Below are 19,649 nucleotides of genomic sequence, written 5' to 3' on the forward strand. Positions count from 1 at the left end.
TGTAAAAGTTAGCGGTGAGCTTCATGTGGCAGTGTGCCTAGTGATATCACTGTGTTTATTTCGCAAGTTGTGAAATTTGTGTTTTTGTGATCATGTGTATGCTGTAGCCTGTCATGGACAGGAACAAAACACCAATGTGAAATTTTGCATTAAACTTGGGAAGCGACGTTGAGCATGCTCTGGCAAGCTTATGACGACAAAGCAATGAGGTGTATGCAATGTTTCATGTGGCACAGGTGATTCAAAAGCAGAAGAATGCCTTTGGAAGATGATGGGTGATCTGAAAGACCTGTCACAAGTGTCACTCTCAGAAATATGGTATTGTGCATTGAGAATTCGTCCCCCAGGGCCAGACCATCAAAGGAGAGTTCTACTGCAACGTTTTGAAACATTTGAGGAAGGACATTCAGCAAAAGTGACGGGATCCGTGGAGTGTGAAGAATTGGGTTCTTCATGATGACAAAGCACCCAGTCACTGAGCTCTCCTCACTCATGAGTTTCACACCAAAAACATGGTATTGCTTCCATACCCACGCTATTCACCAGATTTAATACCTTCAGAATCCATCTCTTCTCCAAGATGAAAATGCAGCTCAAAGGTTGCTGTTTTAACACAGTTGTCAAGATCCAGAAGAATCACAGAAGGTCCTCAACTTGCTTACGGAAAATGACTTCCAGGCTGGATTCCAAAAGTGGCAGGAACACTGGGACTGGTGTATTGCTACACAAGGTGACTATTTCGAAGGAGTTGATAATAAAACATAGGTAAATAAGTTATTTTTTTATTAAACGTAACTAGTCTGGGAACTTTTTAATACAACCTCATACATACATATAAATACACACACACACACACACACACACACAAACGCACATACATATGATGGGCTTATTTCAGTTTCTGTCTACCAAATGTACTTACAAAGCTTTGGTGAGCTCAAGGCTATAGTGGAAGATACTTGCCCAAGGTGCCACACAGTGGGACTGAACTACAGGGTTGCAAAGCAAACATCTTAACCACACAACTATATCTGAGTAGATATTTACTTAATGAATAAGTAACCACTGTTCTAATAAAGTCCGTACCTTTCTCTTCCTCACTCAATGACTCTTCTTCTGTTTCTGAAGTTGCTAGAACTTCTCCCTTAGGTGTACCAACCTCAGTTTCTTCATCGCTCAAAGGATTTTGTAAAATAGATTCATCTTCTTCACTTAAAACCACTCCTATTTTCTCCATTTCCTCATCTGATAGTTGGATGTCTTTTCTAGAGTCTTTCTGTGGAGCCAACCCCTCAATCGTAGATCCTCGAGTCAAAACAGTTTCAGTTTCACTTATCATATCGGTTGCAGCTTTTGCTAAGTGATCAATCTCATCTTCTGATAATAATGGAGAGGTGGACAACACACCATCTTCAGTCTTAGCTAATTCAAATTCATTGTCTGCAAACAAAAGTCCAGAATAGTATGTCTATTATAGTACAAACATTAACATTAATTAAAATGAGTAACATTTGAAAAAAACTAAAAATGGAAAAATATTTTTTCAGTATACATGAGGCTAATTTAGTAATGAGAGAAAATGTAAACACATAGCAGCAATAGTATTATTATTATTATTATTATTATTATTATTATTATTATTATTATTAAAGGATTATCATTAGTGGTGGTAGTAGTAGTGGTGGTTGTAGTGGTGGTGGTGGTGGTAGTAGTAGTAGGAGTAAGGGCAATTGCTGCCATGCAATTACATAAATAATAAAATAATGAATTTAATGAATTGGACAAAATATGAAATAGACGAATTAGATAGATAGAATAATAATAATAATAATAATAATAATAATAATAATAATAATAATAATAATAATAATAATAATAATAATAATAATAATAACGACAAAGAGCTAGAAACACTACTACAGACAGTACACGGCTTTACCAAGGAAATAGAAATGAAATTCGGATTAGAAAAATGTGCCAAAGCAACCCTGAAAAGAGGAAAATTAGTTAAAAGTAGCAATATAACACTAGATAAAGCCAATGAAATAAGAGAACTAGACGAAAGTCAACCATATAAGTATTTAGGAGTCAATGAACTAGATAGGATACAACATACACAAATGAAAGAAAAAATAAAGAAAGAGTACTATAGACGAGTTAGATCAATACTAAAAACAGAGCTCAATGCTAAAAACAAGATAATGGGTATCAACACTTTAGCTGTCCCAGTTATAAGCTACAGCTACAACATCCTTAACTGGACACTAAACGAATTATGTAAAATAGACAGGAAAACAAGAAAAATAATGACAGGATATAGGATGCACCACCCAAAATCTGACATAGAAAGGCTATATATACAACGCACAGAAGGTGGCAGGGGTCTTATACAGCTAGAAAACTATTATAAAATAACCACCATAGGACTGCAAAAATACCTACTCCAGAAGCAAGGGAAACTAATACAAATAGCCACAAAACACGAGCAAAACAAAAAACTGTTTTCAGTATTTAAGGAAGCTGACAAATACAAACAAGAAATCAATCTACCTAACAAATACGAAGAAGAAGAAGAAGAAACAACAAAAGCTATAAAACAAATGAAATCCAAACTAAAACTAGAACAGCAACGGACCATGATAAAACGATGGCAAGAAAAGCCCCTACATGGTAAATACTGGGCTAAACTAAATGCGAAAGAAATAGACAGAGAAAAATCCCAGCAATGGCTGAGAAGCTCAGGACTCAAAGCAGAGACTGAAGGATTTTTAATTGCTGCACAAGACCAAAGCCTCCCCACCAGAAATTACCAAAAACACATAATGAAAAGAAATATAACAAGTAACTGTAGAATATGTGGAGATCGACAAGAAACAATAAATCATATTATCTCTGGCTGCCCAGTCCTGGCTAAGAAGGAATATATTCACAGACACGACAGAGCTGGGACCTATATACACTGGAAGCTATGCCAACATTATGGAATAGCAACAGAAAAAAGATGGTATAAACACATGCCAGAAAAGGTCACAGAAAACGAGAAAGCAACCATACTCTGGGATATGCCAATACACACAGATAGAGAAATTAAGGCAAATAGACCAGATATAGTTGTCAAAGATCATGAAGGAAAAAAATGCCTTCTAATTGATGTTTCAATACCAGCAGATGACAACGTTTCTCTAAAAGAAATGGAAAAACTTTCAAAATACAAAGACCTGGAAATAGAGATAACTCGAATGTGGAATCTAAAAACAGAAACAATTCCTATCATAGTAGGTGCCTTAGGTATAATAAAAAAATATTCAGACAAATACATAACAAAAACACCAGGACTTACAAATATATATAACATACAGAAAATTGCACTACTGGGTACTGCACACATTCTACGCAAAACACTTTCAATACAGTAACCATAAGAGCACCACAGCAAACCACAGCACATACCCAAGGCGCACAGAGCTGCGCTCGGTAGTGAAGTGAAAGCACGTTATAAAAATAAAACTACTGAATAATAATAATAATAATAATAATAATAATAATAATAATAATAATAATAATAGTAGTAGTAGTAGTAGTAGTAGTAAAACTAACCTAGCTATATATGAGGTTGTTTTTACATGAAATGTGAAAGCTAAGAGGAAGATTTCTGACTGTGAGAATGGAGAGCATAGGTCAGGTGCCCTTGTAAAAAAAAAAAAAGTAGTTAAATATACAGTAGCAGAATAAGATGTGGAATCATGAGCACAAAATGCTTAGTGGCATGTCTTCTAGCTCTTTACGTTCTGAGTTCAAATCCCGCTGAGGTTAACTTTGCCTTTAATCCCTTTAGAGTCAAGTATCGGTAAAGTACAGGGGGTTGGTAAAACTGACTTAGCTCCGACCTTCTTCAAAATGGCTGGTCTTGAACCCTGAAATGTATGGGTGTCTCTTTCAGGGGGAATGTTGTGATATTGGTTATTTCACTCTCATTGCTGCTGGGTACTCAGTCAGTTGCGACGACAAGTGTTCCAGTTGATTCGATCAGTGGAACAGCCTGATCAAGAAATTAATCTGCAAGTGGCTGAGCCCTTTGCAGGCACGCTTACCCTTAATGTAGTTCTTAGGGAGATTCATCATGACACAGAATGTGACAAATATGGCCCCTTTTGAATTATAGGTACAACTCATCTTTGCCAGCTGAGTGGACTGGAGCAATGTCAAAGTGTCTTGCTCAAAGACGCAGTGTGCCACCAGTAATAAAACTCACAACCTTATGATTGTGAGCTTAATACCCTAACCACAAAACCATGTGCCTTCACTGGTCACTTTGATCACTAATACACCATGGAAACTGGTAGCTGGCCTTGAGTCATAGGACTCAAGAAAAATAATAAAAAAAGTAAAATTAGGACCTGTTGAGGGTTGAACTTGTAGCATAGTTGACTGCCCTGCTATGCTAGAAACTTGAAGAGAAGCCCCAGCATGGCCACAGCTCGTGAGCTGAAACTAGATAAAATTAAAAAAAAAAAAAGTTCTAGAAGTAATCTTTTCTATTATAGGCACAAGGCCTGAAGTAGGGGGGAAGGTATTAAGTCGATTAGATCAACCTCAGTGCGTAGCTGGTACTAATTTTATTGACCCTGGAAGGATGAAAGTCAAAGTCAATCCTAGTGGAATTTGAACTTAGAATGAAATACCGCTAAGCATTTTGCCCAGCATGCTAACGATTCTGGCAGCTTGCTGCCTTAAGTGCTAAAAGTAATGCAAATAATAGGATTATGAAAAATCCTGAACCATCATAAGATTGGATCCTGAGAGGAGATCTAAACCTTTAGCATTCAGATTACTCTGTCAAATATAATGTTAATTTATTCACATTGTTTTTAATTAATCAGGCATTATCTCATGGTTTTGAGATTTTGGTGATATTCTTTAATTCTTTGCTGGAGTATTGCCTTTAGTCGAAGAAATCGACCCTAGGACTTATTATTTGTAAGCCTGCTATTTATTTTATCGGTTTCTTTTGCCAAACCACTAAGTGACAGGGACGTAAACACACCAGGATCGGTTGTCAAGTAATGGTGGGGGGACAAACAGACACACAAACATATGCATATATATATATATATATATATATATATATATATATGATGGGCCTCTTTCAGTTTCTGTCTACCAAATCTCCTGACAAGGCTTTGGTCAGCCCAAGGCTATAGTAGAAGACACTTGCCCAAGGTGCCACACAGTGGGACTGAACCTGGAACCATGTGGTTGGTAAGCAAGTTACTTACCACACAGCTACTGCAGGGTAAATGTGAACAGTTGAATCTGACCTATTTGAACATAAAACAGACTATTTGGATCAAATATGGCCAGTTTAAATGCTAAAGGGTTAAAGCAATGGTGCAGTATGGGGTGTGTAGAATATACAGAATGGTCATGTTATATATGTGTGCTTATCAGTGACGTAGCTAGAGGTGGATTTTCTAAGGGTGGATGCCCTTCCTGTCACCAACCCTAACCTGTTTCCAAGCAAGGTGATATTTCCCCATGGCCAGACATGTTTTCTTAGAAGAATGGGAATGAATGACACTGCTGGCATGACACTGACACTTGTTTACAAATAACACCTGGAGTTTACAACTAACACAAGGAGACAGTGACATACACACACACATATATGCACACACACATATATGCACACACACATATATGCACACACACATATATGCACACACACACACATTCGTGATGTGCTTCTTTCGGCATCCATTTGTTCAATCCAGTCACAAGGCTTTGGTCAGCTTGGGGCTATAGTTGAAGACATAATATGACACTTGTAAGACATAATAAGATACTTGTCTGAAGTGCTACACAGTGGGACTGAACCCGAAACAATGTGGTTGGGAAGCAAACATCTTACCACACTGCTATGCTGATACCTTATTGCTATCAGAACTGGATAAATGTACAGACCATGAAAATCACTGGGACTAAGGCAGGATTAGCAGGCTTTGCTCTAAATACATAAGGGATCATATTATGCGAAAATATGATGTAGCAGTTAAGATAAGGCAAGTTTTAATCATTACTATTAGTAACTAAGTCCTGAATATTACTTTTACTTCTGCCTACATTGTCATCTTTCTGAATGTTACCTTCAGTTAAGCCTCCGTCATCATCTTCCTGAATGTCGCTTTTACTTCTGCCTCCGCCATCATCTTCCTGAATGTCACTTTCACTTCTGCCTCCGCCATCATCTTCCTGAATGTTACTTTCACTTCTGCCTCCGCCATCATCTTCCTGAATGTTACTTTCACTTCTGCCTCCGCCATCATCTTCCTGAATGTTACTTTCACTTCTGCCTCCGCCATCATCTTGCTGAATGTTACTTTCACTTTGGCCTGCATTCTCACCTTCCTGAATATTGCTACTGCCTACTTTTGTGTCCTCTTCTTGCTCAACATTACTTGAATTGGGATCAGCCATTGTGATATTATCTAGAGAGAAATGATAAAATGAAATAGATTTTGTAAGTATTTGTGCTGTCCAATTTCAATGATAACACATTTCAAACATTTATAAGGAAAACGAAAAAGAGTCAATGAAATAACTTTTAAACATCTCGTATGAGAGATAGGGCGAAATTATAAAAATGAAATTGTTTAGGTGAAAAACGAAACAATTAGATGCTTTACGAATCTGGACAAGCGCCTCAGTGTTGATTTCCATCCTACGTAACCTTAAAAGACAGAGGAGGAAGGGTGAAAGAGTGAAGTAAAAAAAACAAAACTATTTTGATTTTAAAAACAATGAAAAGATAGGAAGAAGATGTGGCTATTTCTAAACTCAGAATGTACCTCTCTGAGACCTTACGTTTATAGTGTGCATGGTGGATTAACAGAGAATCTTGCTTCTCATAGTGACGGAAGGCCCCCTCATCTGGGATGCCAGATTTCATATGCTGTGGCACCTTCCAGCGGCAGCTTGGTGTTGTTAGCTACCAACCCAGGCTCCGCTGCTCGTCAGGCTGAGAAAAACAGTGAAACTTTCCGAGAGGTTTATGGTCGAACCTGTAGCAATGCAGACCTCCAGCACTCTTGGCCCCAGGGACCATATCCCTGCTTACCGATATCGGGGCAGAGATTGCTGTCTGCAAGTGCGAGCCCTGTGGAGTCAGAGTGGCTATTCCAGCGCATCTCCCTGGCTATTCTCCGGGACAACACCTTTTCCATTTTGTCTGCTGGTGCCATGAAAAATGTTTTTTTTATATTACGGGAGGCAAGATTCTCCGTTAATCCATCACGTATACTATAAGCTTTAGAATGTTTCACAGAGACAAGTTCCCCATACAAAAACAGATACATATTCTTCTTCCTATCTTCTCATTCTTTTTTTAGTTAAATCTATTTTTCACTTCACTCTTCCACCTTAAAAATGATTTTAAATAAAGTTTGTAATTATTTTAGGTAGATGTGTACTTGCCGGAATGTGTATTAGCGATGGATAATCTAGGTGAATGTTGTTGAATAGCTTAACGTGATATAAACACACCAAAAGGTAAGTCAATAATCAATACAAAAAATAAGTCGATGCACTTGGGAAATGGATGAATACCAAAACTCATTGTTTTTATAAGTGTCACGAACAAGGAAAGACGAAATTATTCTTTTCATTACCTTGAAAGTGGACAGATTCAATTTAACGTTCGGTCAGACAAGCGGAAGTGTAGCCATGACAACCTCACGCACTACCTACATGACAATCGTCAGTCCCAACACAATCACAACCACAATCTTACTACCACCACCATCGCCCTCCTGCTGCGAGTACCACAACTATTATCACAGTTTCTACTTTATCATTGTCATCACTACTTTTCCACACTGACATGAATTGGATGGGTCTTCTCCAGCTGGGCGTTTCGTTCTGTATTGCTTCTCATACATTCTTCCTTATTTCTTCTTCATACATTCTCTGCATTTAATGTCTATGTGTCACTTCTGTTTAACATTGCACTGAATATACAAGTATCGTACAATCTACCTTCCACTGGGAGAGGTAATCCTTTATTGGTGGTGGAGGTAATAGGTTCCTGAAATCAGCCGCCTCCTGTGCTTATGTTTGCGGAGCGAAGTTCTGGTTTAAGCACCTCTCATAACGTCTTTTATTTTTTTGAATTTTCAGAAAACTTTTGCGAATTTGTGCTTTACATACGGGATTATTAAAAATAAATGTGTATGATTTAAGAGTGATTTAGCTATTGTATTTAGCACATCCCACGACCACATGATACCTCGTTGTCACTCTGACATGTATTGATGTTTTTCAATATTTTTCTCCTCATACACACATTTAATGATGCACCCAAGGGTGGTTTGTTGCTGGGATTTTAGCAAAAAATTAGGACTGTCCGTATTAGAAAATTCTTTTTATCTTTTTATAATTATATGGATTTCGTGTGTAGAACACAAATTCACGAAAATTTTCTGAAAAATACAAAGTTGAAGGTGTTTAAACCAGAATTCCATTTATGGAATCTCTACCTCCATAGTAAATCAGGTCATCTAAGTAACAGTGAACTGCTCTTGTACCTCTTCTACACACAATGTTATCCTTTTCTATGAGCCTGTTTGTGACCCTACAATACCTTTTTTGCCCCTGAGTACACCATATGGAAATCCTCCCTAGTTATTCTCTGCATTCTGAGAATGGTTGTTTCTCAAATGTCAGTATAATCCTGTTTGAAGCTTCTTGATTCTATGTTATGCTTCTACATTTGGAATTTCTTTTCTTGTAATTCTTTGACAGATTCAGCAATATGGAATTGGTCACTGGCATACAGGACTTCTAACAGACAGCTGATCTTAAATTCCTCTATTGTGGCCTGTAAAACTATAATAAACAAAAATGGGGCTGAGAACTGAAACATGATGGACCCCTACCTGCTTGCTAAATTCTTTGCTGAACTCATTGCTAAATATCACTTTGCATAGAGCATCATCTCTGTATATGGCTTGTTTGGCTTTTACAAGTCATTTACTCTTTTACTTGTTTCAGTCATTTGACTACCGCCATGCTGGAGCACTGCCTTTAGTCGAATAAATCAACCCCAGGACTTATTCTTTGTAAGCCTAGTACTTATTCTATAGGTCTCTTTTGCCGAACCGCTAAGTTACGGGGACGTAAACACACCAGCATCGGTTGTCAAGCGATGTTGGGGGGACAAACACATATATATATATATACATATACATATATACGACAGGCTTCATTCAGTTTCCGCCTACCAAATCCACTCACATGGCTTTGGTTGGCCCGAGGCTATAGTAGAAGACACTTGCCCAAGGTGCCACACAGTGGGACCGAACCTGGAACCATATGGTTGGTAAGCAAGCTACTTACCACACAGCCACTCCTGCACCTGTCAGCATTGTTTTCTTAATGGTTACCAGATTACAGAGCATGATAACCTATCAAAGGCCTTCATGTCAACAAATGCTAAATATAATGGTTTATTCTTTTCTTTTTTTTTATTTATTTTTAAAGACAGTATAGTATTAAAGATTTGACTGCTATTTCCAGGAGATAATGTGTCCATATTCTTTCCAGTCATTAAAATTCCCAAATTATTTGGAAGTGAAGCTAGAATTAATTTTCAGCTTTTTACTTCTTATTCAAGTGACTGCAAAGAAATAACACAATTGAGATGACAACAGGATAAATGATGAAATAAGACACAGATGCTGGAACTGGATCGGACACGTTCTCAGACAAGATTGCAAAAGTGACTTGGTGGCACTGAAGGGAAAAGAGCAGCAGGGCACCCTAAAAATCACATGGTGAAGAAACTATTACTACTACTACTACTACTGATGATAATAATAATAATAATAGTAATAATAACAACAATCCTTTCTTCTGAAGGCAAAAAGCCTGAAATTTTGGGGGAGGGGACTAGTCGATTACATTGATCCCAGTGTTTCACTGGTACTTCATTTATTGATCCCCCAAAAGGATGAAAGGCAAAGTCGACCTCAGAACGTGGTGACAGGTGAAATACCTATAAGCATTTCGTCTAGGGTGCTAATGATTCTGCTAGCTCACCACCTTCACTTACGATGACGAGGGTCCCAGCTGATACGATCAATGGAACAGCTTGCTTGTGAAATTAACGTGCAAGTGGCTGAGCATTCCACAGACACGTATACCCCTAACGTAGTTCTCAGGGAGATTCAGCGTGACAAGGCTGGCCCTTTGAAATATAGGTACAACTCATTTTTGCCAGCTGAGTGAACTGGAGCAACGTGAAATAAAGTGTCTTGCTCAAGGACACAGCGCGTCGCTGGGAATTGAACTCACGACCTTACAATTGCGAGCCGAATGCCCTAACCACTAAGCCACGCGCCTTCACAGCTCACCACTTTAATAATAATAATAATAATCATCTATTTGTGATGGATGCATGAAGGTAATTTGAATCTAGGTATGTATTTTGCTGTGAAGTCATAATGGGGACAATGATGATTTTAATTATGCCTGGGATTGGACAAATGTGTCTGTTAATTGCAGGATTATAATTCTTGCATTGTTCTCTTCAACTCAAATTGTTTAGATGCATCATGACACATTTTATACCACTTAGCTTGATCAAGGCAATAAGTTCCCCAAGATGTTAAGCTAAGCTGTAGGGATTTTAGTGTTTCAACTTACCCTTATATTTAAGGATGTGCCTTCTTTAATCCTTCCTAATAAAGGCACAACACTTGAAATTTTGACAGCAGAGGGGAGTTACATTAACCCAGTACCCAATTGGTACTTATTTCGACTTGCAAAATCGACCTTGGTGGGAATTGAGCTAAGAATGTCATGAGTCAAAAAATGCTGCCAGGCATTTTGTTGAATGTGCTAACAATTCTGTCAACTCACTTCCTATATTCTTTTATTTGTTTCAGTCATTTGGCTGTGGCCATGCAGGAGTACTGCCTTTAATTGAGCAAATCGACCCCAGGCCTTATTCTTTGTAAACCTAGTACTTATTCTATCGGCCTCTTTTGCTGAACTGCTAACTTATGGGGCCATAAACACACCAGCATCAGTTGTCAAGTGATGATGGGGGGACAAACACAGACACACAAACATATACATATGACTGACTTCTTTCAATTTCCGTCAACCAAATCCATTCACAAGGCTTTGGTCAGCCTGAGGCTATAGCAGAAGACACTTGCCCAAGGTGTCACGCAGTGGGACTGAACCCAGAACCATGTGGTTGGTAAGCAAGCTACTTACTAGCACAGCCACTCCTGGCTTTTGATAATAAAATAACAAGAATGATGATGATGATGATGATACAAACTTCAAAATATCAAGTGACACAAAGATACTGTTTGAACAATTTATTTAAAACTATACACTCTCTTTTTTGTCCCAATCTTTCATCTTGGTGCTATCGAGTATGAAGTCATTTTTCAGAAAATTCCAAATCTTTTTCTCAGGTTCAGGCTGAAATAGATAAATATGGTGAATATTTATTGTGCAAGTAAATTAACTCAAGGTGAACACAACCAACACAACAACAACAACACAGGTGGACAGAATCAATGCAATACAATACATGGACAGTCCAGCCAGCAAACTAGTTGAATGGTCAGAAGAGGTGAACATAGTTAACACAATAACACAGGCAAACAGAGTCAACATAACTGAAACAGTCAACACAACAAAACAGGTGAACTGTCAACACAATAACTGTGTTGAACATAAAAAAAATCATACAGGTGAACACATAGAATAAAACAAGTGAACCACTTAACAGAAGTGAACATAACACAATGATACAAGTAGTCACACACCTGTACTGTCTTAACCCATCAGCATTCAGATTACTCTGTCAAATGTAATGCTTATTTATTCATATTGTTATGAATTAATTGTGAATTATCTTGTAGCTTCAAGATTCTGATGAATGATGTGGTAATTTATATTTAGAATGATATTGTAGGGTAGGTATAAGGGGCTAGATTTGGCCAGTTTGAGCATAAAGCAGGTAAAATATTTTAGTTGGTTAAGGTCAGTTTAAATGCCAAAGTGCTAAGGCACGAGCATACAGAGCAGTTAAATGGGAGTCTCATGGGTTCAGGGGACCAATTCTGATCTATGTATGCTGTGACTTGCTGTCAATGAATAACTACTATAGGGCTCAATGTATTGATTTGCCTGTAGGCCTCATGGGTCTAAAGACCCAATTCTCATTTATGGAAAGTTGTGGTTTGTGTAAAATAGTTTGATTCAGCTCCAAGCAACATAAAGTTCCATAGGCTCATCACAGGAGCTTAGCTTGTGCTCAGGTGAGTCTACAAAACTTTATGTTGTGTAGGGCCAAATCAATCTATTCAAAACACACACACACACACATATATGCATACATACACACAAACAGATAACATGACTAATGGATGACATAAGTGGGGGACAAGACAATACTCATGAACATAAGACTAAGGGATGATAACATGACTAGGCAACAGGACATAATTAATGGGTAACACAGGGGAGAAGAGAAATGACCAATGGATAACATGACTTGAAAAGACATGAAATAACATGACTAGAGGAGGAGGTGGGATAACTAACTAACAGATAATATGACTAGGTAAGCAGTGGAATGAGTAGGAGGAAGTAGTCAATTAAGAGCCGAGTTACTGAATTACTTACTTTAATAGTGTCTTCTGGTTGAGATGACAAATTAACTTTGGGCATGTTTTGAAGTAGGTGAAAGAATGACATCTGCTCTGTGTTCTCAGAGATTTTCTGTTTTTTCCACTCAGTTGTGTTTATAGTATTCTCATTCTCCTCGTTCAGTTTCTGTTGTTTCTGTACAGCATTGAATAGCTGGACAATACCTCTGAAAAGAATATATATATATATATATATAGAGAGAGAGAGAGAGAAAGTGACAAAATGATGGATAACAGAACTAATACAACAATAGTAACAAACGTTTTAAGACCATTTTCCATGCTAAAGCAGAAGTTAGCATTGAGAAATTTATGAGTCTTCTTTCTCCATTTCGTCTTATCCTCTAGATCCCTCTACCCCAAAACTCCTTTCATCATCTTTAACCACATCCTTTTGGTTTTCCCCTTCCTCTACATCAGTGGTTCTCAAGTGGGGTCCATATGATCCTCAGGGGTCCATATAAGATTTTATTGTTAAAATTTATGTGCAAGAAATTGGTTATACTTCGACAACATATAAAATATTTTCACAGTATTTTATACAATTACTCTTTTACTTGTTTCAGTCATTTGACTGCGGCCATGCTGGAGCACCACCTTTAGTTGAGCAAATCGACCCCAGGACTTATTCTTTGTAAGCCTAGTACTTATTCTGTCAGTCTCTTTTGCCGAACCGCTAGGTTACGGGGACGTGAACACACCAGCGTCAGTTGTCAAGCGATGTTGGGGGGACAAACACAGATACACAAACACACACACATATATATATATACATATACATATATACGATGGGCTTCTTTCAGTTTCCGTCTACCAAATCCACTCACAAGGCTTTGGTTGGCCCGAGGCTATAGTAGGAGACACTTGCCCAAGGTGCCACGCAGTGGGACTGAACCCAGAACCATGTAGTTGGTAAGCAAGCTATAACTTTATCTTTTATTTCTTTCAGTCATCAGACTGCAGGTATGCTGGAGCACCACTTGAAGAATCTTAGTCAAAGAAATTGACACCAGTACTCATTTTTTTTTTAAGCTGGTACTTATTCTATTAGTTTCTTTTTCTGAAATGTTTGTCAAGTGGCAGTGGGGAACAAGCACAGACACTCACACACATATATATGCAACAAGCTTCTTTCAGTTTCCGTCTACCAAATCCACTCACAAGGCATTGGTTGTCCTGAGACTACAGAAGACACTTGCTCAAGTTGCTGTACAACGGGACTGAACCCAGAACCATGTGATTAGGAAGCAAACTTTGTATCACACAACCACGATATAAATAATATATATATATATATATATATATATATATATATATAATGGAGGATAATATGCTGAACCCAACTACTTGCAGACGGTGTATCCCATTGAATTCATTAAGTTAATTCATAGCAAAAGTGACAAAAAAAAGGAAGAACCAAAGCACAGGTGTCTATGACTATCCCTTAGTGGGTTGAACCCCCAACCCCTAACTCTCTCACGTTATATATATATATATATATATATATATATATATATATATATATATATATAAATATATACTCTTTACTCTTTTACTTGTTTCAGTCATTTGACTGCGGCCATGCTGGAGCACCACCTTTAGTCGAGCAAATCAACCCCAGGACTTATTCTTTGGAAGCCTAGTACTTATTCTATCGTTCTCTTTTGCCGAACCGCTAAGTTTCGGGGACGTAAACACACCACCATCGATATTATATATATATACACACACATACATGACAGGCTTCTTTCAGTTTCAGTCTACAAAATTCACTCACAAAGCTTTGGGCAGCCTGAGGCTACAGTAGAAGACACTTGTCCAATGCGCCATGCAATGGGTATGAACCCAAGTCCAAATGGTTGGGAAGCATGCTTCTTAACCACACAACTACATCTGTGCCTATGACTGTATTTTCAAATATTCAGAACTTTCTCCTTCAGGCATACAATGAAATACAAAACAGGAAAACAAAACTTACTGTGTAGCTACTGCTTTCAATTGGCGTTCTTTATTTATCTCAAGGACATTAGGCTTTGTTCTGGCTAAAAGAAGTTTCATTTTCTTCTGGATAAGAAAAGAGAAAAACAAAAAATGAAAAAAAAAAAGAGAAAAACAGCAAAATGAATTAAAAGGAAAGAGAAAAAATAAAACCAAGAAATATCTAAAATTTATGGGTTTAATGTTTTAAATAAAGTAAACGTCATCATTTGATGTTTATATTTCCATGCTTGCATGGGTCAGATGGAATTTGTAGAGGCAGATATTCTACAGCTGGATGCCCTTCCTGTTGTCAATCCTCACCATTCTTTTCATGCAAAAAAATATTTTCCCATGACCAGACATGTTTTTCAAAGAAGACTGGAAACAAACAGCCTTGCTTCTATGATGATGATGATGATGATGATGATGATAGTGATTTACAACCATCATGTTATATCTAGACAAGGGTGTACACCAGTTTTTCTCAACCGGGGTTCCGTAAGAAAGATTAAGATAAGCTAATGCTAATTTCATGATTGTAATACTGACATCATCCAATCTAACCTATTATGTTATCAAAAAAATATAACAACCATGGAAAAATAAAAATCAAGTCAAGTCATTTCACTCAACTTTACGTCTGTCCGCCACAAATACTAGAATTGTAAAATCACTAGAAAACCGTTAAAAGCACATAAAATCATGTTACTGTACAATAAATAAGAATAAAAGCATATAAAGTCAGATTAAAATATGTACAGTAAATGTTAAGATAAACACCATAAAGTAGTGTAGCTTAGTGAACGAAATCATGAAATCAGCTGTGTTGTTTTATTTATCGATCTTTCAGAGCTCATATTGCACTGTAGTTCCAATATCTGCTATTAGACGTCGTTGTCACTCCTGATTCCCATGATTGTTTTGAATTCAGATTTGTTTACGTCTGTTTATCAGCTAGTTTCTCATTCTCATTCATTTGTGACTTTATTTTTTTGCCCCCATGGTCCCTAAGGAAATTCATATTGAAAGTGCTAAATGTCATTGCTATAATGCTGGAAGATAAACTGGCTATGATAAAACGTCATGAAAAAGGTGAAAAAGTAGTAGCAATTGCACAATCTTTTGGGATGAGCCAGGCAACTGTATCGATGATTGTACATAATAAGGACAAGATTTTAGCACACATGGTTTTTAAAAAACCATGTATCATTGAAAATGCCTTCATAAATAAAGTACAGAACTGGGAATAGTTATTATCAGTTTAGCCTAGAGACAAGTAAATGCAGCCTAGCCTAGCCTAGAGACAAGTTAATTCGACTTAAGGTGTGTCTCCTGGAACCAATTAACAACGTAGGGTGAGATATGCCTGTATATAAATATATGATATCAAACATGTGAACTACAATGAAAAAAATATGAGAAAAACATAATTTTTTCGTGCAGGGGTTCCTTGAGACATGTAATTTATTTTAAGGGTTATGCAAAGGTAAAAAGGTTGAGAAATACTGGTATACACAAATGCACACATATATTTTTACATATATCCAACAGGTTCCTTACAGTTTCCATCAAGCAAATTCACTCACAAGGCTTTGGTGGGCCCAGAGCTGTAGCAGAAGACACTTGTTCAAAGTGCAAAGTGCTGTGCAGTGGGAGGACTAAACCTGATATCACATGGTTGAGGAGCAAACTTCTTAAGACAGAGCTACATATATTTAATAAATTTCTTACTCAGTTATATATGGAATCACAACAAGAAAGAAGATAAGAAAAAAACAAGAAAATAAAATTCGCATGACAAACCTCTTTCAGTTTTTCTTTATGATCCTTAGAATCTGGAATTTCCTCTTTGACTGCTTCGGGATTTGATTCCAACAATTTTTCGAGTTTATGTCTCTGAATTTCTTTGTCTGTTTTACCTTTAGCAAGAATTGTATGTTTCTTGCCAACAGGAATCTGAGTCCTTTCTAAAATTCTTGAAATAGCATCTGCAAAACCAACAATTTCATCATCATCATCGTCACCATCACCACCATCCGCATCCTTTTGTGTTTTGGAAATAGCTTTCTTTGTTTTTGTCTTTTTCTTTTTACTTGGAGAAATTTCGTCTTCATTTGAACCAGATTCCTCATCAACACTTTTCTTTAATGTCTTCTTTTTCTTTTTTACAACTTTCTCTTCTTCAGCTTCAGAATCTTCATCACTTGCGTCTTCTCCATTACTTTCACTAAACACATATTCTATCTCTGCCAAGGAAGAAATAAAAAAATGTATATACTTATCTAAAGATGAATAGAGATTTTTGTTTTTTGGAAAGGTACTAAGTTTTGTATTTATAGGGAGGGGATGGATATATCAGAAGTTGAGGTGTTCATAACATTCCCAGACACTCAAGGTGCCATGCAGTGGAACTGAACCTCGAACCATGTGGTTGGGAATCTAGCTTCTTAACCACACAACCATGCCTGCACTTCTACCAGTTTTCTGTAATTTTTCCTGTGTTGGCATCCATGTTACTACCAAAATATGGTAGTCAAATTATTAAAGAAACAAAATGAAAAAACAGAAAATTTAAACTATTCTTAAAATGTTCAACCAAAAAGATTAAATCTAACAAAAGACAATTTCTATGGGGTTTATGCTTTTATAAAAGTGTTTATCATTCAACTATAACTTACCAAAGCTTTTGTGTTTCTAAACACACACATAAAACTGAAGAATTATGCAGAAAAATATTTAATTTTTAGCAAATAGTAATTGTAAAGTAAATACCAGATTTTACTTCATCTTCACTACTGTCAGCTTTCACTGCTGTGCATTTGGTTTGCTTTCTTTTAACCATTCCTGTAAAACAAATAGATTTGTGAGCAAATACATGTATATTCTTGGGAAGTATCTAAATGTGTGTTTATATATATCATCATCATCATCGTTTAACGTCCGCTTTCCATGCTAGCATGGGTTGGACGATTTGACTGAGGACTGGTGAAACCGGATGGCAACACCAGGCTCCAGTCTAATTTGGCAGAGTTTCTACAGCTGGATGCCCTTCATATATGACCTAGTTATGTGGCACATTGCAGTACACAAGAAGACCTGCCCAATTGAGATCCTAAAACCAAAGTGCCATGTAAAAAGCATTGGTGTGGGTGCTGGTGCCATGTAGAAAGCACTGATGTTGGTACTACATAAAAGCACTGATGATGGTGCCACGTAAAAAAGGACATAGTACATTCTGTGAAGTGGTTGGCATTTGAAAGGGTATACAGCCATAGAAACCAAGCTATGGAACCCAGTGTGGTCTCTGACCATGCCAGTTCCTGTCAAACCGTTCAAACCATAATAGCTTGGAAAATGGACGTTAAATGTTGATGACAAAACTCAAAATGTATGAGAGACAGTCAAAGCACTGTGTTGTGTTATGAGAAAATCATTTAAAACAGAACAGACAACCAAACAATGCAATAAATCAAATACATAGTTTTACTATTTTCTGTCTTTTTATCCATAAAGTTTTAACTACAAAAAGTCTTTTCTGAAAATTGAATTATTTAAAACTTAAAATGTCTTCACCAAGACCCAAAGACTGACTGAAAAACTTCAAAATTCGATACAAGCAGCAGCTTGTATAATCTTTTCAATAATAGGCTGAGTTTGGTGTTCTTGCTAATACACAATCCTCCTTATCACCCTTAACTCTATCCCCAACCTTCTCACTAATCCCTTCTCCGTTTTCCGTCCCATTCATAATCCCTCCCCCAATAGTGTCCACTTTGTTACACTATCCTCTACTACCCACTCACACCTATCAATCTGTTCTTTCGTTACACCATAACAACTGCCACCATCCAACCTAAAATCATTACATCCCTTCTCTACTATCTTACTGAAGTAAGATAGTAGAGAAGGGGTCCTTAGTATTGCAAGTTATAAAGAATGTAGTCAGAATTTGGATGAATACTATTTATTATACAAATAGTATTTATCTAGATTCTGACTACCTTCTGTTAATATATATAAGATCTATAGACTACCTTCAGTTAATATATATAAGATCTATAGACTACCTTCAGTTAATATATATAAGATCTATACAATCTCTCTCTCTCTCTCTTTCCACACACACGTAAATGTATGTATGTATTTGCTGTGTAAATCCATGGCGGTCTTGATCAAACCTATGATTAATTTTCTAGTCGTAATAAACTTTTTTTTTTCAAACAGGGTACATCTAAAACTGTGCTTCATGTATTAAAACAGTAGGGTGTAGCTGTGAGATATTTAGCTTCTATTTCTAGCAGACCGAGTAACTGAGTAAAGGCCTACTCATCAGCTTAGTACGAGTTGTCTTAACATGTGCGATATGCTCTTCCTGATATCGCAAAACATTTTCATAAAGCAACAAATAGTGATTACAAATTAAATCGATGAGTTTGACCTTTCTCCAGTGAATTCTAAGGCGATCTCGCCAATTCTAAATTATAATACAATCATAAAATGTATAATCATTTAAAATACAACAATATTTACACAAATGTTAGAATCAGATATTACATCAAGCCATAAGATCACTCCGATTTATGATTCAATTACTTTTCAACGCAAATAAAAATATATAAAGCCCATTAAAATATTATTAATATAATTATCGAAAATGAAGAAAGTAAGAATTAATTACAACTGAACATGTAATTGGAAATTTTGAAGTAAATTAACTTACTAAATATTTAGATGTTAGCGACACGCGTGTTGTTAACCGGTGTAATACAAAATAAGTATCTCATAAATGTTTGATTGAAAGTTTTATTGTAAAGACATATATTTATTTACACACATACATATGTGAGTATAAATGTACACAAATAGTTAATGAATAAAAGCGTAAAGTGCTGCATGTAGATTAATAGTAAGTGGATGGATTAAACACAAAGAAAATAATTTAGG

The 19,649-nt window shown here is 36.7% G+C and overlaps 2 protein-coding genes across 3 annotated transcripts in view; both read right to left on the reverse strand.

Moving 5' to 3' along the window:
• LOC106875742 (IQ motif and ubiquitin-like domain-containing protein) overlaps positions 1 to 7,786 on the reverse strand; it is a 35,799-nt gene extending 28,013 nt beyond the window's left edge. The window contains exons 1-3 of one of the 2 annotated variants that reach the window (XM_052971890.2): positions 7,665 to 7,786; positions 6,144 to 6,485; positions 1,087 to 1,440 (exon numbers count right to left, since the gene is read on the reverse strand). In XM_052971890.2, coding sequence (XP_052827850.2) covers positions 1,087 to 1,440; positions 6,144 to 6,474 — 685 coding nt within the window. In that variant the 5' untranslated portion in view covers positions 6,475 to 6,485; positions 7,665 to 7,786. Of the gene's footprint in view, positions 1 to 1,086; positions 1,441 to 6,143; positions 6,486 to 7,470 lie in introns of both variants that reach the window. The other variant, XM_052971891.2, reaches the window with a different exon arrangement.
• A 3,583-nt stretch (positions 7,787 to 11,369) lies between these two features.
• On the reverse strand, positions 11,370 to 19,576 carry LOC106875739 (RRP15-like protein). Its single transcript, XM_014923987.3, has 6 exons — positions 19,426 to 19,576; positions 17,478 to 17,549; positions 16,509 to 16,951; positions 14,704 to 14,789; positions 12,703 to 12,892; positions 11,370 to 11,490 (listed from the first exon to the last, which is right to left on the reverse strand). The coding sequence occupies exons 2-6, from the start codon at positions 17,545 to 17,547 to the stop codon at positions 11,395 to 11,397; spliced, it is 885 nt and encodes a 294-aa protein (XP_014779473.1). The 5' UTR covers positions 17,548 to 17,549; positions 19,426 to 19,576; the 3' UTR covers positions 11,370 to 11,394.
• Positions 19,577 to 19,649: the final 73 nt, after the last annotated feature.

This window comes from Octopus bimaculoides, chromosome 11 (assembly GCF_046866305.1).
Source record: "Octopus bimaculoides isolate indiv1 chromosome 11, ASM4686630v1, whole genome shotgun sequence".
NCBI lineage: Eukaryota > Metazoa > Mollusca > Cephalopoda > Octopoda > Octopodidae > Octopus > Octopus bimaculoides.